We start from the raw sequence: 25,559 nt of genomic DNA, 5'->3' as shown, positions 1-25,559 counted from the left end.
GAATGTCACTGAAATTCAAAAAACTTCATCATCAATATCATCCTCAGATAAAAAATCATGTAATGAAGAAGTAGGATTTTGTTTTTGTGACAAGTGTTCAATAAGTATCAATGTAAGTATAAAGATTATTGCAAAAAGAAAAAGAAAAATTATTCAAGCTATTCTAAGCATTCAAAAGGGAAAAAGAAATATAAGGATAAAAAAAAGAAATAATATGCTATAAGTATGAAAAAATAGGACATTATGCAAAAGATTGTAAGGTCAAACAAGAAATAAAAGAAATAAATTGTAGTGATAAACTCAAAAGAAAAATGATATCATTAATCATAAGTAGTGAATTAGAAGTTGAATCATAATTGGAATCATCTTCTGAAACGGGAGAAGAATTTATTAATGAAATTCAAAAAACTTCATCGTCAGGATCATCCTCAGATAAAGAATCATGTAATGAAGAAGTAGGATTTTGTTTTTGTGACAAGTGCTCAAAAAGTATCAGTGTAATTACTAAAGAGAGTGAAGTTATGCTTGAAATGATTGAACACATTGAAGATCCAAAAATTAAAAATAAGTATTTAACAAGACTAAAAGAACAATTAGCTGAAGAAAAGAAACCTAAATTTAAACAAGGATATGATATCACTGATATTATCAGTAGATACAGAGAGAAGGAATCAATAGATGATAATAAAGATGATCAACTGACTATTAAAGATTTGCAAAAAGAAGTTAAAAATACAAAAGAAGAAATTAATAAGATTAAAATTGAAATAAATGAGTTACAACTAAAAGTTAGCTCATTAGATAAGGGAAAAACAAAACTTGAATAAATTTTATGAGATGACGAAGATGAAGACAACAACTTTCGAACAAATTATGAAAAAGAAGTTTTTTAAAGATATTTATGAAAAGTTAACATTCATAAGTGGTATACAGAAGTAAAAATTGTTATTAATAAAACATTTGTGTTAGTTGCTCGTGCTTTGTTAGACACATGTGCAGATATGAATTGTGTTCAAGAAGGGTTAATACCAACTCAATATTATGAAAAAACAAATACTCAATTAAAAGAAATTTGAAATGATTTTATACTATATTTTATCATAATCCACTCAAATTTCAATTCAAGATCCAAATTCTATGCTCCATATGAAGATCTTAGACACTAAAAAATAATAAAATATTTTTTAATATTTTTATATAATTTTGAACTTTAGAAAATAAGGTGACCTTTTATATACTTAAAAAATGAAAAATAAAAAATAAAAAATAAAAAAATTCCACTAATAAATAATTTTAAAAAAATTATTGGTTTTTATTTTTATATATAAATATTATAAAAATGAAAAGTTAATTTGTTTTTTTATAATTTTTAAAAATAAAGAAATAAAAATTTAAAAAGCTCACACTGCACAACTAAAACAAAGGCTTAGATTTTTTCTAGATAGTGAATAAATAATATGCAGTAAAAGCTGGCTTTGCATAATTCAGGCCATCAGCCGTGTGGCCCGTTCATAAGCGGACTTGTTCCGTTTCCTGCCTTCTAATGCATCTCTCTCTCTCTCTCCCCCTCTCTCTATCTCTGGGAATTCGTAGGGACTGAAAAAGATACGAATATACCACAGCCAAAGCAATCTCCTACTTTTTTTTACCCTGCGTCTCTCTCGCCGCTGCATTCGTCGATGTAATCACGCAGGTTTCACTCCTAGGGTATGTGTGTCTGGCTTTATTCGATTTGATTCTTCCGTTGATCTATCTGCTACTTCTGTGCTTGGTTGCTGAGAAAATGGATGAAAATAATAGAATGTCAAACCTTTTTTTTTTTTTTTTTTCATTTTTGCCGTCGTGGTTTCCCCAAAAATGCAAACTGAAAGAATGGATGATAAGAAAAGATTAGTTTCCTTGCGTTAAAACAATGCAAAGTTTATAATTTATAAGTTTACTCTCTTTTGTTTCTTGCATTTTCTCAGCTGCCAAACTTTACAATTTTGCTGTTTATAAGTTTGACATTGAATTTACCTGGCGATGCAAACATGAATGAGGATTTTATTCGTGCCTATTTTTAGGGAACTTGTATGACATTTAGTTGGTGAGTGCTGTTGGTATTGAAGCATCTGGTCCAAAGAATAAGTGGCAGCTAGTTGGGGTGGAAGTTTTGATACGATGGATGATGTAGGGAGTACCTCAACACACGACATAGATGGCCGATCGATTTCCGCCCTCACAAGGCGACAAAAAGGTAATTTGAATTTTGTTTCTTTGGTATTGGAAACTTCAAAGAATCTAGTTCAAGTGTTTATTTCTTTGTCTTCTAATAAAAAACCAATAGCTTCTCCTTGGTCTTCTTCGTTAATGTTTATCATGTATGCATATCATGGAGGGAACACAGGGAGAGGTTCAATGACTTGCTCCAACTACGTTGACATGTGCATATACATAAAAGGGAGAACTATTAATATTTCCAATGGCTAAAGACCAGGGATTTTTTGTTTATAAGATTGATAAATTACTGGAAAATTATAAATGAAAATTTTGAACAGCTGCAAATTTGGAAGCTTGTTGGAAAAATTGTTAACTCGGTACTCGTAAACTGTGCTAAAAAGTGATTAGTAAAAATAATTGATGATTAGGGATGAAAATTTGCTTATTAGAAAGTTTCCTAGTCCATCTATTTTTGCTCATGCTAATTCATGAACAGTATTTGATGCGAACCCCAATCGACACGCGTTGAGACCCAACAATCAATATTGGAATACTAGCCAAATGATGCGAACTCCATTCGACGCGTGTTGAGACCCAACAATCAATATTCGAATAATTACCAAGTGATGCGAACCTCAATCGACACGCGTTGAAACCCAACAATCAATATTGGAATACTTGCCTAAGAAAGCTAAAATTCAGATTTTTTGGATAGAAAATCCCGGTCCAACGTTTATAAATGAAATGTGAACCGAAAGTATAAAGTAACAAATCTCAACCCAATGATTATAATTGAATCATGAACCGAAGGTATGAAATTTGAACACCACAAGGAAGAATCCTTGATAAGTTCACAAGTTCTTTGAAGAACCAATAGAAGGAACAAAACCTTATATTTTTATTCAATGTTCTTTTTTTGGTAGAATGTGGTTGCAAGTCTATTTATAAGCCCCTCCAATTATATTCAAATTCAAATTCAAATTTAAATTTAAATTTAAATTCAAATAACGTAACCCTAAACGCCTATAACTAATAAACATAAAATAAGCCCACACGCCTATACTTATTGAAATAAAAAGTCTACACTAAACACTAGGATATGTCGCTCCCCGCTGTAGCTTGTATCACATGGATTAAAGCTGATTCTTCTTCTTTCAAGCCCATCTTGAATGTTGGGGTCTTGCTTGATAAATTTGCATACTCGGCCCAAGTGCATTGCACCAATCCTTGCATTGCTTCCTTGATATTCTTAGCTTTTGACCTTATGATTGGCCCATCCCATTCTCATCATTCCCCCGCATCATTCCCCCTCTCTTCAAAAGGATTCGTCCTCGAATCTGTGTAGTATTTAAACCAATACCAACGGCAAGAAAATAGTATAGAAACAATGAATCAAAGGAAGAGGACAAAAATCAGATTTTTTTTTTTAATTTTTAGAGAATCGAAACTACAAAAGTCACGATTCAAGAAAAAAGAAAAACTTTGATAAGTACGGTGAGTGATAGTATCTGTTGCTTCAATATTGTTTTTTTTTTTTTTTTTGCTTTCTTTTCTTTTTTGATATCTCCTTTTTCTTTTTCTGACGTCTCTATTTTTTTATTTTTTATTTTTTAGAAACAAAAGATAAAATGATAGTAAACCTGATTTTAGAACCTAAGTTCTGATACCAAATGATGCAAACCCCAATTGACACGCGTTGAGACGCAACAATTAATATTGGAATACTTGCCAAATGATGTGAACTCCAATCGACATGCGTTGAGACCCAACAATCAATATTGGAATAATAACCAAATGATGCGAACCTCATCGACACGCGTTGAAACCCAACAATCAATATTGGAATACTTGCCCAAGAAAGCTAAAATTTAGATTTTTTGGATAGAAAATCCCGACCCAATGTTTATAAATGAAACGCGAACCGAAGGTATAAAGTAACAAACCTCGATCCAATGATTATAATTGAATCATGAATCAAAGGTATGAAATTTGAATGTCACAAGGAAGAATCCTTGATAAGTTCACAAGTTCTCTGAAGAACCAATAGAAGGAACAAAACCTCATATTTTTATTCAATGTTTTTTTTTTTTTTGTAGAATGTGGCTACAAGTCTATTTATAAACCTCTTCAATTAAATTCAAATTCAAATTCAAATTCAAATTTTCAATTCAAATAACGTAACCCTAAACTCCTATAACTAATAAACATAAAATAGACTTACACGCCTATACTTATTGAAATAAAAAGTCTACACTAAACACTAGGATATGTCGCTCCCCGCTGTAGCTTGTATCACTTGGATTAAAGCTGATTCTTCTTCTTTCAAGCCCATCTTGAATGTTGGGGTCTTGCTTGATAAATTTGCATACTCGGCCCAAGTGCATTGCACCAATCCTTGCATTGCTTCCTTGATATTCTTAGCTTTTGACCTTATGATTGGCCCATCTGGAACTTGCAATGGATCCTTTAATGGTGTTTGTCCATTCTCATCATTCCCCCGCATCATTCCCCCTCTCTTCAAAAGGATTCGTCCTCGAATCTGTGTAGTATTTAAACCAATACCAACGGCAAGAAAATAGTATAGAAACAATGAATCAAAGGAAGAGGACAAAAATCAGATTTTTTTTTTTTTTTAGAGAATCGAAACTACAAAAGTCACGATTCAAGAAAAAAAAAAAACTGTGATAAGTACGGTGAGTGATAGTATCTGTTGCTTCAATATTGCTTTTCTTTTTTTTTTTGCTTTCTTTTCTTTTCTGATATCTCCTTTTTCTTTTTCTGACGTCTCTATTTTTTTATTTTTTAGAAACAAAAGATAAAATGATAGTAAACTTGATTTTAGAACCTAAGTTCTGATACCAAATGATGCAAACCCCAATCGACACGCATTGAGACGCAACAATTAATATTGGAATACTTGCCAAATGATGCGAATTCCAATCGACACGCGTTGAGACCCAACAATCAATATTGGAATAATAACCAAATGATGTGAACCTCATCGACACGCGTTGAAACCCAACAATCAATATTGGAATACTTGCCCAAGAAAGCTAAAATTTAGATTTTTTGGATAGAAAATCCCGACCCAATGTTTATAAATGAAACGCGAACTGAAGGTATAAAGTAACAAATCTCGATCCAATGATTATAATTGAATCATGAATCAAAGGTATGAAATTTGAATGTCATAAGGAAGAATCCTTGATAAGTTCACAAGTTCTCTGAAGAACCAATAGAAGGAACAAAACCTCACATTTTTATTCAATGTTCTTTTTTTTTTGTAGAATGTGGCTACAAGTCTATTTATAAACCTCTTCAATTAAATTCAAATTCAAATTCAAATTTTCAAGTCAAATAACGTAACCCTAAACTCCTATAACTAATAAACATAAAATAGACTTACACGCCTATACTTATTGAAATAAAAGGTCTACACTAAACACTAGGATATGTCGCTCCCCGTTGTAGCTTGTATCACATGGATTAAAGCTGATTCTTCTTCTTTCAAGCCCATCTTGAATGTTGGGGTCTTGCTTGATAAATTTGCATACTCGGCCCAAGTGCATTGCCCCAATCCTTGCATTGCTTCCTTGATCTTCTTAGCTTTTGACCTTGTGATTGGCCCATCTGGAACTTGCAATGGATCCTTTAATGGTGCTTGTCCATTCTCATCATTCCCCCGCATCAGTATTTCTCAACCTAGTGTCTTTCTAGGTAGTTTCAATTCTCTTAATAAATCAAGTATGCCAATATTTAAAACATATATGACATTTTGTACAAATTAAATATATGCATACAACAAACACATCATATCCCATTTAAGATTAAAAGTGTGTATATGAAATAAGTAAGCTATGTGTGATGACATACACGTATGCTGCATATCTCATTTAAATTAAATATGTGTGCACGCAAGATAGTTATAACCATAAATGAATAAGCATACACAAACTGAATTTAAAGTGCAGAAATTAAATGAGATAGAGAGAGAGAGAGAGAGACAAGATTTGTTATTGAGGTTCGGCCAAATCAGCATATGTCCCCGCCTTGGGCATACCCCCCAATGATTCCACTAACCCTACTCACTTAACGGGTGGAGTAGAAATCGTTACAACTGCTCCTTACGGGGCAAGGTAAACCCCAGCTACACTTACCGGGCGGAGCCAAAATCCAGTCACACTTTACGCGTGGTGCCAAAACCCAACTCAATTATCAGGCTGAGTTCAATTGGTCTCCCTTATAGGGCGGAGACTCCCCAGTTCAATTTATCGAGCTGAATCAAACCGGTCTCCTTTACGGGGCAGAGACTCCTCAGTTTAATTTACGGGTTGAACCCAACCGGTACATAAAACCATTTTTGTACAAAATACATGCTTCTAAATACAAGCAGAGATGTACAACAATGAAACTCAAAAATGCACTCTAATATGATATGAATTATGAGCTTAGTAGAGTAAGGGTGTTTTTCTCAAAATAATATGTTCAATCTTTGAAAGATGATGTATATAATAAATACTCAAAGATTTGACCCTAATAAAATTTTCTCCAAAAATATTTTTCTATAAAAATCAAGAGAACCTAGGTTTTGCTTTCAAAGGTATTTTTGCACAAATATGATCTTTGATTAAAAATGAAGTATGCAATAAGTACCTCAAAGATCTTCAAATCCTCAAATGAAATCTCCAAAAATATTTTTCCAAACAAAGTATAGGAGATTTTAGAGTTTTAGCTCAAAAAGGAATTTGTGCAATAAAGCAAGATGAGCTTATGAATCTTGCAATGGAAGCTCAAAAGATTCAAAAGCAAGAAGATGGTTTCTCCAATAAACATTTGTCAAGAAAACATGTGGAGAGAACCAAGATTTACTCTCAAGAATGATTTTAAAATAATGAAAGAATTAATGAAAGTAAAATGCTTTTGATGATATGAATGCCCAAATAAAATACTCTCTTGTAAAATAAATTTTCAAAGAATGAATGAAAGAGAGTTGGTGAGAGTGTAGAAATTTTGCCCCAAAAGAAAATTTTGTAATGAAATGTTGTATGGGGAAAATTTGATTAAAAAAATATTTGAGAGAATTTTGAAAGTCATCAAAGTTGCTAATTTAGCTAATGGAAGGGGTATTTATAGACTTCTTGAAAATATGACCGTTTTGGGACACGCTTGGTATTTTTCAAATTGTTTAATTGAAAATTAAATGTGATTAGCGTTGGAAAATAATCGGAACCCGAGAGGTTCGGTCGACCAGTGCTAGCGTCGGTCGGCTAATCACATACAAGAATTTCAAATTTCAAATGGGTTCAGTCGGCTGAGGAATGGGCTGGTCTGCTGGCTTGGGCGACTTTCCAAACCTTCGTAGGTTTGGTCGCCTGAGACCAAAGTTGGTCTGTCGGTTCTTGAGAATCGGTCGGCTGAGGCGTTTTTGACCTAATTTGGCCAGTCGGCCGAGCCTTTGGCTTTGGTCAATTTCTTAGGTTGGTCGGCTGGGCATTTAGTTCATTTTAGGGTCGGTTGCCCGAACATGACCAAAAATACAATTTTTCCCTCAGGGCATGGTCGGTCGGCTGAGGTTTTTAAAACGTGAATAGGTCAGTCGATTGGACCTAGTTAAAAACTCAAGTTTGGCCCTATTTTTGACCCTAAATGATTTAAACCTTTTTGTATGATTTTAGTTGTTAAGAAAAAAGTTTTTATTTTACCATGTTGGGTGCCCTAAGGTCAGTTTATGGTCATTCTGAGCATACAATCATATCATGCATGAAAATGCATTATTACAGACCAAATATAAAAACTAAATGCATTACAAATGAAGAACAAATGTCTTCCTCTTCTTTTGCCCTTCATTCTTCCATGGAATACGCCAAATTGAGATGATCTTTACGTCCTTCATGACTTCCATTTTCAGTCACCTTATGTGTGTTATATTATAAACCTGTTTAAGCACTACATACACACATAAGTAACTTGTGCTTTGTCAGCATCAAAAAAGGAATTGGACTCAAAAAGTCAACAATGTGTTTGTTTATATTGGATTAGAGTTGGGGAAGGATGACTTGTCTATATTAGGTCAACTTGAACTCAACTTGTTAGTCGGGTTTGGTTTGAATACTTGTTGGTTGACTCGTTTAAATTTATAAAAATAAGGCATATAAAAATCTAATTAGGTATTTAGGGTATAGGGCACCCAAAGCTTGGATCAATCATTACTTCCTATTCCTACAATGGTTGAGTGATAATTTGGAAAGAAGGCAATCAAAATGAGTGGGCACAGGCAAATGTTTTTCGTGATAATAAATCATCTGCACGCATTTCTTGGGCACCTCACGAATTTGGCCTCTGTTTTGCTTGTGGATAATTTGACTGTCTTTAGCAATACCACCCAATCTAATGGCGATGGAGACACTGCAAGGATAGACTAGGCCCACCTTATTGGAGTAACATCTGCTTTATGGGCTCCCTTAAAGTCAATGGCAACGCCATTGACTATTGGTAGTGGTCCTTGACGACAAGAACTCCATGATTAGGAACCTGTCTTAACTTATATTGTTTGAAATATTAAAGAAATGAAAAAATATTATATATTTGTTGATGGTATTTGTTCACATCATTGAGTGGTTATGGGATTATAATATTATATCTTATTCACTCCTTTCTATATGGTTTAACTTGAACCCAACTTTTAAGCAAAATGCAAAAAATTATTATAAAATGCCTTTTTGAATTCTAAGTAAAAAGGGGGAGAATTTAATCACAGTTGAGCTTAAACAAATATTTTTACTTTGCTCATTCTTTTGATTATGCTTATTGTGAAAAAGGGGGGGGGGGGGGGGGGGCGCTTATCAAGGCTTCCTCATTTGTTCCTTGTTTGTCACCATCAAAAAGGGGGAGAAAATGTGAGAAATTTACTTTATTGTTAGAAAAGGTGTAGTCCCAAGAGAAAAAGGAGGGGGGGGGGGGGGGAGGGCAGGGTGAATTGGGTATTTAAAAATTTAAGCTAATGCTTTAAACAATTTTAACAACCATAACTTAAGCATGTGATCTAAATGAGCAAATGCAATTAACAATCACAACAAATATGAACAAATGTAAATGTGCTTAATTTAAAGAATTTAGGGAAGAGAGAATAAAACCCGTATTTTTACAAGGTTCAACAATCCTTGCCTACGTCCTTGCAGGATTCCACTATGTGCTCCTTCAATAGGCGGAGAAACCTCTCTCTTTTAGTAGGCGGAGAAGCCTTTACAAATCCTCCTTCAATAGGCGGAGTTACCTCTCTCCCTCACTAGGTGGAGATGCCTCTCTCCTTTACTTAAGCGGAGTTGCCTCTCTCCTTCAATAGACGGAGATGCCTCTCTCCTCCACTAGGCAGAGTCGCCTCTCTTCTTCAATAGGCGGAGATGCCCTTATAATGTGGAATCAATGAAGTAGATGTACAAAAAATGCTCCAAACTTGAGAGGATAAGTACAAGAAAAATACAACACTAATACACTCAAAAGATTATGAATGAAGCTCAAGGAGTATTTAGATGGGGAGCACTTGAAAAATAAACAAAGAATTTGCAAAATGCTTGAAAAAGATTTTCAACAAAGATCAAAAGCTTGGATTCAAGTATGAGTGATACCAATGATAATACAAATTAAATCCAAACTTTTCTGTCATCTAAAACAAGTTTAGAAACTTGTATTTATAGGCAAGATAATGAACTAGTCGATTTATATCCGTTGTACCTTTAGTAAATGATTTGTCATTTTGAAATTTGTCGTTTTTTAGCCGTTGTGGCATTCTGCCGCAGGATTGGTTGACCGAATTGGGGACTCGGTCACCTGAATTGCCTGGAGATTTTAGCCGCGATTTTCTTGAAACACCCTTTATTATTTGGGGCATAACTTTTGCTAGAGAACTCTAAAAAGGGCGATCTAAGTATCAACAGAAAGCTAAGAAAAAATCCCATAACTTTCGTGTTGAAGATTTTTGAAGATGGGAAGATATAGATAGAGAAAAGGGCACATCAAGGCAGTGGTAGAAAAAAGAGAGGGGATTTGGAGAATCTTTGTTTTGGAGTTTTTCATTCCAAAAATGATTTCAACATTTTGAAATAATTTTTGCACATTTATAAAATAATTTTCATGAAATTATAGAGTGCCTAGGGTCCAGCTAAGGTCATTTATGAGCTTCTTAACATAATTAAAGATAGTCTTCAAGTTTGGTCTTTATAAGCTCCATGTTCATAGCCAAATAACATCGTCTTACACGCTTCATGGCTTTCCAATTTGCATATTTTATTGTGCTTAATACCTTAATACCTGTGTACACACTTAGTAGCACAATTAGATGCCTTGGTTTGTCATTATCAAAACGGGATGAAACCTAGAAAAACCAACAATCTCCCATTTTTTTATGATGACAAATAAGGAGCCAAATGAGGTAGCCTTGACCAGGCTCCCCCTCACAATATGTATAAAATAAAAATAAGCAATGTAAAGCATGTTAGGCATATTGATGTTAAGACTTAGAAATTTTCAAGTTATAGTCGTTTAAGCTCAACTTTGATTAGCTTTCCAAAATGTATTTTTCTCATAATTCTCTCAAAAATTTAACCATATTAATAATCATAATTCTCCCCCTTTTGACTTAGAATTCAAAAGTATTTTCTCCCAAATTTAATCATATAATCATTTTGCTCAAAATTCTCCCCCTTTTGACATCAGCAAAAGGCGTCATCTAAATATAATATCTTCAAAATTATAATATGACTTTAAAAGAATTTTTAATTATTTGTTGTATGCTTATACTTTTGAACTTCATGACATAAATTTAAATTTCATAATATTTCTAATATTAGATCTCATGAATGCTTTTAATTCTTCATCTTGCGGCTAGAATTTTATCAACAGTTAAGACTTCCTGTTTTGTTCTAAGTTCTTTTCTTGCCATAGAATTTCTATTTTGTTCTATGCTCACTCAGCTTTTGATTTCAAAGCATAAGATTTTCAATTTTGCTTTATGCTGACAAAGCATAAGATTTTCAATTTTTCTTCTTTGCTCACCCAACTTTTCAATTTTGCGTTTAAGATGTCCCCTTTTTTTTATCTAAGTTCAACTATTTTGAATTTTGCTCTACATTCTCTCCCTTTTTGATCTAAGATTATTCCATCTGCATTTTGTTCTAAATTCTCCCCCTTTTTATCTCAAAATAAGATCTCCATTTTTCAGAACTCCATATAAGAACCCCATTTTTCATGACTCCATTTTTTTGTTTAAGTTCTCCCCTATCAAAAGGAGTCTAATTCTCCCAGCTCATTTGTTTACTTTGCCTAATTTCCTCAATTAAAAATTTGAATGTTCGTTTGAGGAGAGAAAGACCAAAAGATTTATTTTTCAGCGCGGGGGTAAGGGTTTTTAAAACCTGAGTAGCATCCATTTGTACTTTTGCGGTCAATTTTGCACCCAACATAGTCTGCATCAGAGTAGCTAATTATTTCAAAGGTTGTTTCCTTTGGATACCATAAACCTAAGTCTATAGTATCAATCAAATACCGTAAAATCTTTTTAACAACTATTTGGTGTGATTTCTTAGGCGAGACTTGAAACCCAGCACACATGCAAACGCTGAACATGATGTCTGGTCTATTGGCCGTCAAGTAGAGCAGACTCCCAATCATACCTCGGCAGTACTTGATATCTACCGGTTTCCCTTGCTTATCCTTATCAAGATTAGTGGAAGTGCTCATTGGTGTTCCCAATGCCTTGCCACCTTCTATATCATATTTCTTGAGCAGGTCTTTTATATACTTAGATTGGTTTATGAATGTGCCATTCTTGGCTTGCTTGATTTGAAGACCAAGAAAAAATATAAGTTCGGCCATCATGCTCATCTCAAATTCGTTTTGCATGCATTTAGCAAACTCTTTATATAGATCCTCTTTTGTGGCACCAAAGATGATATCATCAACGTAAATTAGAATGATAAGCATATCATTTGACTGGGTTTTGATAAAGCGAGTACTATCCATCTCTCCTCCCGAGAACCCATTTTCTATTAGAAAACCACTCAGTCTTTATACCAAGCTCTAGGAGCTTGTTTTAAACCATATAAGGTTTTTGACAGTTTAAACACATGGTTCGGAAAATGGTAATCTTCAAAACCTGGGGGTTGTTCAACATAGACTTCCTCATTTATGAAACCATTTAGAAATGCACTCTTCACATCCATTTGATAAAGTTTGAAGTTTTTGTGTGATGCATGGGCAAGTAACATGCGAATGATTTCCATTCTAGCTATTGGTGCATAGGTTTCCTCAAAATCAATACCTTCCTCTTGATTGAAACCTTGTGCTACTAGTCTAGCCTTAGTTGCAGCCAACAATACCATTCTAATAATATGAAACTCTAATTGATTGATCAAGGATTGGGAGCGTATAAGGGAATATGGATAAGTACTCTTAAAGAATTACTTAATAATTAATTTAGAAGAGTATTCAGAAGAGATTTTTCTTTTTAACTCAATCATATGTTGTGAATGCTAAAAACCAAATAGCATTGCACAAATACTTTAAGGTTCATGTTTGAGTGGGGGTTTCTTTGATACGCATTAATTTTCATTTAGAGAACCCAACATTACATGTTTATCAAGAATATAATAAGGTTCTTCCTTTGATAAGAGTGCAGAATGATTACATATGTTTTTATAGTGAAGAGTGAGGAGTTATCCTATGTAAAGATTTATGAAGTATTTGATAAAGGGTTGAGAGCTGATTAGGGAGTATGGACTTTTTCAAAAATAAGCATAATATTTTCATGCTTGTAGATTTAGCATGATAAGAATGTCTTAACTATTTTGGGAATGAGCATTTAGGAATATACGAAGCTTTCTTGAACAATGCTCTTTGTATTAACAATGACTGAGGAATTTTTCGTAGATTAAGCACAAAGGTAATATTTTATTTTGACTTAATGAAAACTTGAATTCCTTAGTGGATGCCTCTAATTTGATCATGATGGGATGTCTTTTAATAAGTACTAGCAGATTAAGAATTGATTATTAAAATCTGTGCTTATGACTGTGAGAGGGTTTCACTAGTGGAGTTTGATAGGCTGAATTATAAGTGATGACGGAGTTTTTCAATGCCTTTAAATTTTGATTAAGCATTAAAGTTCCAAGTTGAGTTTAGGGTTGGATGGTACATAGTACTTACGTTGTTATGATGGACTCCCCTAAAGCTTAATTTTGTGTGATGGACAACATATGCTATACTTTAGATATGTAAACATATTTAAGCATACATAAAGCATTAAGAATTATAACTAAGGAAGACACCTTTGTCCATCGGAAGTGGATTTACTAAAGCATGCTTATGAGATTTTATTCAAGAGAATATGACCTAGGTTTTTCATCTCAGAAATATAAGGTAAAAAAAAAATTTCTGTTGTAACCCTTAAGTAGGCTAGTTAAGCCCTTAACCTTTACTTTGGACATTTTGGAGGAATGATATGTCCCATTAAAGCAGATGTTTTTTGATTCCTTTCTAGTCCTAAGCTAGCATGATATCTCATCCCTTGAGCTATAACCAGTACTTTCATATATTAACCAATCAACAATGATATATAAATTTAAGAGATCATATTGGATTTATCATTTGAATTTTTCATATTGGCTTAATTCTATGAAGTCCTTAGTATAGTAAATGCATATACTAGGATTTGACATCTTAAGCACCATCCACTATCCAAGCATTATGTAGGTTCATTTAGTCATCACTATCCCTTTTCATTTAGGCATGGTTGAGTCTACTTAATTCTTAATAACCAATCCTAAGATCTAAGGAAAAACAATTCTAAAAATTATGTAATTCATTTTGGTACCTATTCTTCCTTGGGCCCCAAGGGGTTTGTTTTCTTGAGAACCCATACCATTTTCCTTTCTTTGCCTCTAGCACCTCTAAATGGGCAAGTGTAACGAATGTGCCCTTTCCTTTCACACGTACAACCATGTTTTGTTTGAGGGATTTGACTTTTTAATCCTATTTTTATAAAAATAATTATGACCATAAGATTTAGAAGATGAACTTGAATTCTTTTTGAAAAAAATATTTCTTTTAACTCCTACGGATTTATTGGAGTTACCCTTTTCACTTGTAAATTTGGAGATTATTCCAGTATACTCTTCCACCTTTCTCTCTAGGCTAGTGATTTTCAAATCATCTTCCTTTTTAAGAGTGACATGAGATTCTTTTAAATTTTTTAATTCCTTTTCCAAGCTTTCATTTTGGTTTTTCAAAATTGTGTTTTTTTATACATTTTAACTAGAATCTTGTGAACCTTAAATAGTTCTTTTTGTGGTTCTTTGTAAGAAGGCATGCTTTCATCACAAGAATTATCATATGATTCATCACAGGATTCATTACAATAATTAAAAGAGGTAGAGGGAGAGATGTGTACCTCTTCATCGTTTAATGTCATCAAGCAACAAGTTGTTCTTTCTTGTTCACTTGAGTCCAAATCATCCCAAGTGGTAGCGTTCTTCTCTTCGGTTCCTTCATATGTATTTTCTAGTTCTTCCCAAATTTCCTTAGCACTTTGACAAGTCATGATCCTATTAAATTCATTAGTATCTAAAGCACAATACAATACGTTCATAGCACTAAAATTGATTTGCATTTATGTAATGTCGTTTTCATCCATTTCATTTTCTAGTTTGGGAAATTCTTTATTATTAACAATTTTCATAGGAACATAGTCCCCTCGATTAATCACTCTCCAAGCTCTCCAATCCATTGTTTGGATAAAAATGCTCATTCTTTGTTTCCATGAGGTGTAATTTACACTACAAAACATTGGTGGCCTTGTAGAGGATCGATCCTCACAAAATGGGGATACACCAACATATACCATGTGATCTTTATACAAAAACGGTTAAGCTTATTGTAATTGAGCTCTGATACCAATTGTTAGAAAATGTGTAGTCCCAGGAGGTGGGGTGAAATGAGTATTTCAAAATTTAAGCTAATGCTTTAAATAATTTTAACCACAATCTAAATGAGCAAATGCAATTAACAATCACAACAAATATCAACAAATATAAATGTGCTTAATTTAAAGAGATTAGGGAAAGGAGAATAAAACCCGTATTTTTACAAGGTTTGGCAATCCTTGCCTATGTCCTTGCCTCAAGTAACCTACTTGAGGATTCCACTATGTGCTCCTTCAATAGGCAGAGAAACCTCTCTCTTTTAGTAGGCGGAGAAGCCTTTGCAATCCCTCCTTCAATAGGCGGAGTTACCTCTCTCCTTCACTAGACAGAGATGCCTCTCTCCTTCAACAGGCGGAGATGTCTCTGTCCTTCAATAGGCAAAGATGCCTCTACAATGTGGAATCAATGAAGTAGATGTACAAAGAATGCTCCGAACTTGAAAGGATAAGTGCAATAAAAATACAACACAAATACACTCTCAAAAGATTATGAATGAAGCTCAAGGAGTATCTAGATGGCGAGCATTTGAAAAATAAACAAAGAATTTGCAAAGTGCTTGAAAAAGATTTTCAACAAAGATCTAAAGCTTGGATTCAAGTATGAGTGATACCAATGATAATACAAATTAAATCCAATCTTTCTCTCATCTAAACCAAGTTTAAAAACTTATATTTATAGGCAAGATAATGAACTATCCGTTTTATGACCGTTGGGCCTGTAATAAATGATTTGTCATTTTGAAAACTAGTCGTTTTCTAGCCATTGCGGCATTCTGCCACAGGATTCGGTCGACCGACTTGGGGACTCGGTCGCCAGAATTGCCTGGAGATTTCAGCCGCGATTTTCTTGAAACGCCCTTTAGTATTTGGGGCAATACTGTTGCTGGAGAACTCCAAAAAGGGCGATTTTAGGTATCAACAGAAAGCTAAGAAAAAATCCCACAATTTTCATGTTGAAGATTTTTGAAGATGGGAAGATATAGATAGAAAAAATCGCACATCAAGGCAGCGGTAGGAAAAAAAGAGGGGATTTGGAGAATCTTGTTTTGGGGTTTTTCATTCCAAAAATGATTTGAACATTTTGAAATAGTTTTTGCACATTTATAAAATGATTTTCATGAAATTATAGAGTGCCTAGGGTCCAGCTAAGGTCACTTATGAGCTTCTTCACATAATCAATGATAGTGTACTCATATAGGTCCTATTTGCAAAATACATGAAATAAATTCTTCTAATTCTTCAAGCTTGGACTTCATGAGCTCCATAATCATAGTCATAGTCTTCAAGTTTGGTCTTTATAAGCTCCTTGTTCATAGCCAAATAACATCGTCTTATACGCTTCATGGCTTTCCAATTTGCATCTTTTATTGTACTTAATATCTTAATACCTGTGTACACACTTAGTAGCACAATTAGATGCCTTAGTTTGTCATTATCAAAATGGGATGAAGCCTTGAAAAGCCAACACAAACTTGTTTAAGCCTCGATTACCTATGACTCGACTTGAACCCTTCCTTTTTGCCATACCTATTCACATGCACACGTGGCAATGAGGTAGATGATGTGCAGTGAAAAAAAAAAAAAAAAACACTATAACGAGGTAATATCCTCCAAATTTATAGTCCATGTTGTTTTTCTGTAGGGATAATTTATTTCTAAGCAGTTAAGGGGTCATTTTGATATCACTATCCAAGATTATGGAAACGAAAACCAGAAATGATAATAGAAAAAGAAACAAAAAAGTCAAAAACTAGCAGGTTGTTTAGTTAGTATTTCCAAAACTAAAATAAATTAAAATTTTATTTGAATTCATGTTACTTTTTGTCCTTGAATCGAATAAAAATTAAGAAACATAACTAAAATAATGAAAATGTGAAAGAATAAACATAAGAAATATTGTAGTAAAAAGGGCAAACAATATTGACCTCCCTTCAACTTTGGGAGAAAGATACAAACATCCTTTTTGGTTTGAAAAATTCCATGAAATCATCAAGGTTTGGCTAAAGACCCAGTTTTTCCTTGATATTTGGCAAAAAAAAAAAAAGCCCAAAGAAGGGGTAAAACTGTCCTAAAAATCAAATGTTAAGGGAGGTTTGTGAGATTTTTGAAACCTCAGGAGAGTTCCACATCTTTTTGTCAAAGCTCATAAAAGGTCAGTGTCTTGCCCTAACAAAAAACAAAAATTATTTATCATTGTAAAGTTAGAGATAGAGCAGAGAAAAAGAGGAAAAAATGAAAAGAAGAAGAAGAAGAAACCAAGAGAAAATAAAAGGTGACATTTTATTGGAGCTTTATAACCTATTATATATAAATAATTATGAAAAAGACTTGAGGACAAAAATATCCCCATTCACCCAGCCTAATTACTAAATAACATATTCTCTTTTAACACTCCCCCTCAAGTTGGAGGTGCATAAATATCACCTAGGCTCTGTTGTTATAGCTATTAGACAAGGTGGTTTAAAAACTTGATTGCCATTCTTGTCTTTGAGTCAAACAACAATGGAAAAATATGATTAAAATAATAAAATAAAAAAAACCCAAATTTCAAATATTATAATAAAATAAAATTTAATATAATTATTGTACTTAATTATTATATTTCAAAACTCACTTTTCATGACAATTGAAAAATAATGAAAATATTTTTGAAATGATTGCATTATTTTTTTTAACAATTTTTAGAAATTATATGATTATTTTTAATTTAATCATATTTTAAATTCACATGGTCATTTCGTTTTTATTCTAATTAAGAATTATGTATAAAATGAATGATTTAATTGACAAAAGTTAATTTTGGATATTTAAGTATTGTGACAGCAAGTTGCCAAAATAACTAAAAAGGAAAAAATGCGTTGTCATGATCTCTTTCTTCATTGTACAAAAATGAAAATAACTTTGCCTTAATAATGATCTTGAGGTGCTTTCGTTGAGGGAAGAGAGGAGTTGGCATCAAAATTCGAGGGTTAGTTGGGTTAGAAAGGGTAGACTATAATTCTAAAATTTTTTGTAGGGTGGCCATGGTAGGAGGAGGACAAGTCTTATTAAGGAGTTAGAGATAGAGTTGGGGAGGGTGATGAGAGATAATAAACAAATGGGGACGGGATTACTGATTTTTTTACAAGTTCGTATACGTCAATGCAAGAATGGTTAGTGGTGCATTGGTTAGATTGGAGTCCAACTGGGGAAGAGGGAGCTAAGTGGTTAGAGAGGCCTTTTGATTTGGAGGAAGTTAGAAGCTAGTGTTTGATATGGATATAGATAAAGCACTAGGTCTTGACAACTTCATGATGGCTTTCTTTCAAGATAGTTGGGATGTGTTGAAATAGGACATTATGATTTTTTTTGAAGAGTTTTATAGGGGAGGAGTTGTGTATAAGAGTATCAACTCTACGTTCATTGCTCTTATCTTGAAATAGGATAGGGCTAGGGTGGGTGAAGGATTTGGGCCTATTTGTCGGTTATTGATGTTTATAAGTTGCTCTCTAAGGTTATTTCGAGGAGGTTGAGAGAAGTGTTGGGGGATATGGTGTTTTTGTCCGAATTTGCTTTTGTGGAAGACAGATTATCAATTGGGGCTTTCTAGAGAAAGTTTTTGCTAATCTTTGGGGAAAGTGATAATAGGGTGTCTCAGCTCTACAAATATGTTGGTGATCGTTAATGGGCAGCCCAGGGATAGGTTTGGTGCTTTGCGAGGGTTAATGCAAGGAGACCTATGACCCCCTTTCTTGTTTACTTTGGTTGCAAATGTTCTTAGTATGATGATTTTTGAGCCTAAGACTCGAGGGTTATTAATGGTTTGTCTATAGGAGGGGAGGTGGTGAAGGTGTCTCATCTTCAATTTGCGGATGATACTATCTTTTTCATTGAGAGTAATGCTGAGAGATTTGGGAAGGTTCTTACTTGCTTAGAATCTTTGGGAAAATCTCAGGGTTTGAAGATTAATTTGTTTGAGAGTGGTATAGCGGAGTGGGTATGAATTTGTGTGCTAGGGAATTTAAGGGCCTATTTGGTATTGTTATTGGTTAAGGGCCTATTTGTGTTATTTGTTATTTGTTTTTGTTTCTATTTTTGCATAGTGAAGAAACAGATTATAGAAACGCATTTGTTTATGTTGTTAGTTTTCTATTTCTGTTGCCAATTTTTAGTTGTTTGCAAAGAAGCTGAAAACCAAATTTTATGGTTTTTAGTTGTTTACCAATCTGTTGCCATAAATTTTAATATCCAGAAATAGTTTTTTTGGATTGAATCATTCATTTTATACACTTTTAAATTCAAATTAAAATAAAATCATCATTTGAATGAAATATAATTAAAATAAAAATATACATAGATTTGAAACAAAATATTTTTACTATTTTTCAAGTCATGTCCAATTAAATTTTTATTGCAAAGTAAAAATTGAAATTTTAACAATTAAGTAAAATAATTATAATAATTTTTTATTTTTATTATAGTATTTTTTTAATGTGTATTATTTGTAATTTTATTATTTAATCATATTTTTATAATATTATTTGATTGAAAGATGAAAATGACCATTTTTTTAATTAAGTTTTTAATTTGTATTAGTTTTATAAATGTTAACCAAACAAGTTGCCAGTTTCTAGTTTTTAGATTATGTTTTTGGTTTTTGGTTGTTGTTTCTGGTTTTCAGTTTTGTAATTTTTGACAATGATACCAAACAACTCCTAAGATATTTAGATCCTTAGGAGGTTGCGAGTCCTTCGCTTGGCCTTTGTCTTATCTTGGTCTTCTTTTAGGGGTGTCTCTTTATCGGATGTTTTTTGGGACCTGGTGATTGAGAGAGTGGGGAATAGGTTAGAGGGGTGGAGGAGGGCTTGTCTTTCACTAAGGGAATCATTCTTGTTAGTGCCCTTTTTTGGCTAATATTTGTATTTATTTCCTGTTCTTTTTTAAAAATTCCCTCTAGGATGGCTAGGAAGTTGGAGAAGATTATGAGAGATTTTTTTGTGGTTGGGTATTGGTGAGAATAAAAGGGAACATTTAGTTAGTTGGATCTTGTTAAGCGGCTTGAGTAAAGAGGGGAGTTTGGGGCTTGGTAATGTGGCTTCTAAGAACATATCCTTAATAGGGAAATGGTTATGGCTTTTTCCCTTAGAATCTACTTCCCTATGGCACCAGGTAATAAAGAGTAAATACAGAATACACGAGAATAGATGGGATCTCAAAGGGAGTGGTAATGCCACTCGTGCGAGTCCTTGGAAATTTGTTTCCTAGGTTGCTGGCCTTTTCTTTCCTCTCACTTGTTTCAAAGCAGGTAATGCTGATAAAATCCACTTCTTAGAGGATGTTTGGGTTGGTGCGTCTTCATTGGAGCTGTTGGTGCTGCGTTTGTTTAGACTTTCCGTTTTTCACAATGCACCAGTTTGGGCTTTTTATTCTTTTGAGAATTGGGGGGGGGGGGGGGACTCTCTTCTTCAGATTTCCATTTTTTCAGAAGTCTCAATTAAAGAGAGGTTGATGAGTTAACTCTTTTACTGGGTGTGCTGGATTCTTTGGTGCCAAATTTGCGGGGGGATACAAGGCTTTGGATTGGGGGCACGTCAGGGTCTTCTCTTCAAAGTCTTCCTCTTACACAAAGCTGCTTGGAAAGAAAAAATTCCTTCCAAAATCTGGGCCTTCATTTGGACTTTAATTCTTAACAAGATCAATACAAATGATATGCTACAAATAAGGAGGCCTTACAAAGCCCTTAGTCCAGACATTTGTATGCTGTGCAATGAGTCTAATGAGCCTATTAGCCATTTGTTCACTTGTTGTAAGGTAGCAAGGTACATGTGGAACAATTTGTTTTTGTATTCTAGTGAGGTTTGGGTGGCTGGTTTCGGCTACAGTTCAGGATTGTTGTGGATGAAGTTTTGGGGTTTCAGGAAGGAGGGTGAAAGGATGTTTTGGGACAGCTGTTTTTACGATCTTTTGGTTGCTGTGGCTAGAAAGAAATGCTAGAGTTTTTAAATATCAAAAGGCTTCTCCAAGATTGCTTTCAGAGAAAGTTAGGCTTGTTTAGTTGTGGAAAACAATTTTCTTTTTGCATTCTAGTTTTTTAAAAAATTACAAAAAAAGTTAGCTTATTTTTCATTTTTACAACATTTGTATGAAATAAATGAACCATAATAAAAAATTTTGCCATATTTGCTTGTGCAAATAGTTTTATTTTTCATTTCTAATTTTTCAAAAAATTACTAAAATGTCACCTTGTTTTCCAATTTTCTAAATTTATATAGAAAAGTTGGAGAACATCCGTTTTCTTTTTTGGCCCTAGATTTCTTACTCTTTGATATTATTGACCTTGAGAAAGCATATGATAGGATACCTAGGGAAGTTCTATAGTGGGTTTTAGAAAGAAAAAAGTGTATTTAGTAGGTATACCGATGTCATTAAGGATATGTACGATGGAGTAATGACTAGTGTAAGGACTATGGATGGAGAAACTAGTGAACTTCCAATTACCATAGGTGTACATCAAAGATTTGCTTTGAGTCCTTATCTTTTTGCTTTAGTGATGGACCAATTGACTAAGTGTATTCAAAAGGAGGTTCCATGGTGTATGTTGTTTGCAGATGATATTGTATTAATTAATGAAACTAGGGCCGAGTAGAGGCTAAGTTAGAATTATAGAGAGAAGTTTTGGAATCTAGAGACTTTAGGATAAGTAGAAATAAGACATAATATATGAAATGTAATTTTAGTAATTATATGAGGAATATTGGAGACAAAGTTAAACTTGATGATGGAGAAATAAATAGCACTTGTAGATTTCGATATCTTGGATCTATCATGCAAGCTGAAGGAGAAATTGAAGATGATGTAATGCATAGAGTTAAAGCAGGTTGGGTAAAATGGAGAAATACTTCAAGTGTGCTTTGTAATCGTAGAATACCCTTAAAATTGAAAGGGAAGTTTTATAAGACAGCTATAAGACCAACTATGCTATATGGATCGGAATGTTGGGCGACGAAGAAACATAATATCAAAAAAGTAAAAGTTGTTGAGATGAGAATGCTTAGATGGATGAGTGGTATAACCGTATAACATTGAAAGATAAATTAAGGAATGAACATATTCGTGGTAAGTTAGGTGTAGCTCCTATAGAAGATAAGATAAGGGAGAGACGATTCAGATGGTATGGACACTTGCAACGTAGGCCACATAGTGCACCTGTGAGGAAGAGTTACTTACTTACTGTGGGGGGCAGTAGAAGTGGTAGGGGGTAAACCTAAAATAACTTGGGAGGAGATAGTGAGTAAGTATTTAAGATCCTTGAATCTATCAAAAGAAATGGTCTATGATGGCATAAATTAGCGGAAAAGGAGTCATATAGCCGACCCCACCTAGTGGGACTAAGGCTTGGTTTTGTTGTTGTTGTTGTAGATTTCTTACTCTTTGCATATGGGAGCATGAAATTTGGATCTTGAACTTTGATTTGTGTTGGTTACATATTAAGTTTCTTCCAAGTCCACAAAAATCCAAATTCAAGCCCCAAAATCCATAATCCCAAATACTACCTTGTAAAATTTTGAAAACTAAGCTGTCTTTTTTGCAATTATTTTGAAACCTGGAAATAGAACATGAAAATTTGTTTTGCACATTTAAACAAACTCTTTATTTTCTATTTTTTAAAATGAATCTTGAATAACTAAAAATGAGAAACAAAAATTTTTATAAGTTTTTGAGAGACTAAAAACTGGAAAATGGACAATGTTTTTGGGGCTCTTTTGCTGTCCGATATTCAAAGGGATTGGAAGCTGCTTTGATGTAATTTTTTAAGTTTTTCCCTTTTTTGTGCTTCTTCTTGGAGGATTTCTTATTGTTATTTCATTGTAATTATGTTTCCTTTTTAATAGACTTGTTTTATTATCTAAAAAAACTGTACAAAAATGAAAATAAAAAGAAATGATACCAAACAACCCCTAAGTTATTTTAGTTTTAAATCTTCAATTACTGTGCGTCTTAGCACTTTCTAAATGTTCATTTTTAACACACTTTGATACTAATTTCCATAAACTTTAAAAATTGAATTCAATCAAAACTGATATAAAAATATTTCATATTTTTGAAGTGTTGAAGTTTTAGCTGACATCTAAATTTTAATCCTTGGACTTATCTTTTCTTGAAGAGGATCTCATTAGCTCCTATTGCTACAAAAGACGGCAATTTTTTTTTAAAAAGGTTGCATGTTCCTTCCCCACATTGTGAACCTTGACTAGATGTCAGACATTATGCAAGCCGCTTAGTGAGATGGATGGAAATCTTTTTTTTATTTCCCACCTGTTTATGTTCAAAGGTAGGGTTTAGTTTTTTATTTATTGTTGTATCTTTGCTCTAGTTCACTCACCATAGCTTCTCCAATGTCCATTCACCGAGATTTAGATTGTTTAGAGCTACCTTCTCACTCCACCATTGTCCCCTGTCTGCATGATTATATATTGCAATTTGGTTGCTTTTCTGGAAGGCACATACACTTCGAAGGTAGGCTTTACTTTCTGCATTGCTTTTTCTCTGCATCAGCTCACCTCCATGACTTCTCTGTTGTCTATCCATTAATATTTACTTTTATTAGGGCTATCTTCTCACTTTTCCATCGGCCCTTATTATATTCTGGCATGAATATGTGTTGCGATTTTATGGCTTTCTCTAAGACACATCCTGTGAGGCCTTAATTCCTTGCTACTCCAATATCTTTGTCAACCCTTTGTATAAAAAATGTTGAGTCTGTTGATTCTCTCTCTCTCTGCTTGTGTGCATCTTGCACACATGCTCACTTGGTTCCCATGCGGAAGATGTCATTCAAATGGATAGCATGGCCAAGGCCCAAGCACAGGGATTATACTGTTGTTATCAATTCTTAGCCCAGCTTGCCAAAATCCACAAATTTACCAAAAAAAAAAAAAAAAAAAAAAAGAAGTTCTGGCCAAAGAAGAGCCTGAGGAGGTTTGAAACAAGAGTGCTTTGAGAAAACTGTTTTGATGTTTTTAAGATAGAGAAAAGAAATTTGTTGAGTGAGAGGAAACATAATACAACCAAGATGATGACCAGAAGTACTCTTAAAAAAAATTGAGATTCATCACTAATGTCGATTAAGAAACTGCATTTTTAGAACTCCTCTGTCAATAATTAATGGAATTCATTAGGTTATCCAACAGGCTCTGCCAATTCCTTTTCTTAGTTTGACTCTTAATTGAACTACCAGTTCTTATTTCTCAGCCTTCATGAGCGACCTACATCAGTTCCATCTTATCTAACAAGTCCCATGTATAGCTGCACAACTTTTCGTATTTGAACAAACCATATTCTTAACTTTCCCCCTAACACACCAAGGTTGGACAAATTGAAGGCACCTTCCAACAATATATATATTTTTTTTTCAGAGTGCACATCTTCAAATTGCCAACCACTGTTGAAGTCTTCCACCAATTAGAGAGCACAAGCCTTTTGAAAAGCCAATGGACAGTGAATTGAGTAGCAAATGATCCACCAACTTATCACTTTGTATATGCATTCAAAAAACAATTCAAAATAATTCATTGCCGATTGATGTGGTGATTGATAAGCATTTCTCCTACTTCCCGCCAAACAAAAGATGGAGGAGGTACTTTGAATGGAGTACAAGAAAAAACATTATTCTTTAACCATACCTTAAAACTGATGACAATTTATCATACCTATTCATTCTAGATTTCTGAAGATCTCCCTCCCAGCTTGGCAGCCCCAACCATCTTCAGATCTCTACCATGCTTTAATTAATGAATTCAGCCTCAACCCCAAGGGAGTAGCCTAGTAGTGGGGAGAGCTAGGATAAGCACCTCAAGAAATGTAGATCTTTGATTTCAATCTCATAACGTGTAAAGTAGTGTTTAAGCTTGCTCTTAGATAAGTACTTATTGGAAGAAGTACTTTTCCAAAACTACTTTTTTTTTTTTTTTTTTGGAGAAAATTAAGTATTTTTTGAAATTTATCTTGGGATTACTTTTTTTTTTTTTTACACTTATCAGTAATTGTTGTAGAGGGATGGTGGCAAACTTGTAAATTTTCACTAGTATTGGGCAAGCTTGTTATTTCCCTTTCTTCTTTCTCCCTCCCTCAGCACTCGTCTCTCTCATTCGCCGCCTCCTCCTGCTCCTCCACCAGCCTCCTCCTCCTCCTCAGCCATCGGGTGCTCCCCTCTCTAGCTTCTTTCCCCCTCCTTGCACCACCACCAGGTCTGGTGGTACGACACCAGATCCTCTCCTCCCTTCTCTCCCTCTTGACTAGCATTCTTGTTTTTGTTGATTTTCTAGCGGCTGTTCAAGTCCATTTGCTGATTTGATGGCCCTTGACTTTGGTTTTCCCTCTAATGCTTGTATTAATAAAAATTTATGGT

At 33.8% G+C, this 25,559-nt stretch overlaps 1 protein-coding gene across 2 annotated transcripts in view; it reads left to right on the top strand.

Annotated features, from left to right (window-relative positions):
• The first annotated feature begins 1,477 nt into the window (after positions 1 to 1,477).
• LOC131160358 (putative ALA-interacting subunit 2) overlaps positions 1,478 to 25,559 on the top strand; it is a 61,102-nt gene continuing 37,020 nt past the window's right edge. The window contains exons 1-2 of one of the 2 annotated variants that reach the window (XM_058115977.1): positions 1,478 to 1,707; positions 2,064 to 2,236. In XM_058115977.1, the coding sequence (XP_057971960.1) occupies positions 2,161 to 2,236 (76 nt within the window). In that variant the 5' untranslated portion in view covers positions 1,478 to 1,707; positions 2,064 to 2,160. The remainder of the gene's footprint in view (positions 1,708 to 2,063; positions 2,237 to 25,559) is intronic. The other variant, XM_058115978.1, reaches the window with a different exon arrangement.

This window comes from Malania oleifera, chromosome 7, assembly GCF_029873635.1.
Source record: "Malania oleifera isolate guangnan ecotype guangnan chromosome 7, ASM2987363v1, whole genome shotgun sequence".
NCBI classification, from domain to species: Eukaryota; Viridiplantae; Streptophyta; class Magnoliopsida; order Santalales; family Ximeniaceae; genus Malania; species Malania oleifera.
This window is presented reverse-complemented; position numbering and strand designations above follow the sequence as displayed.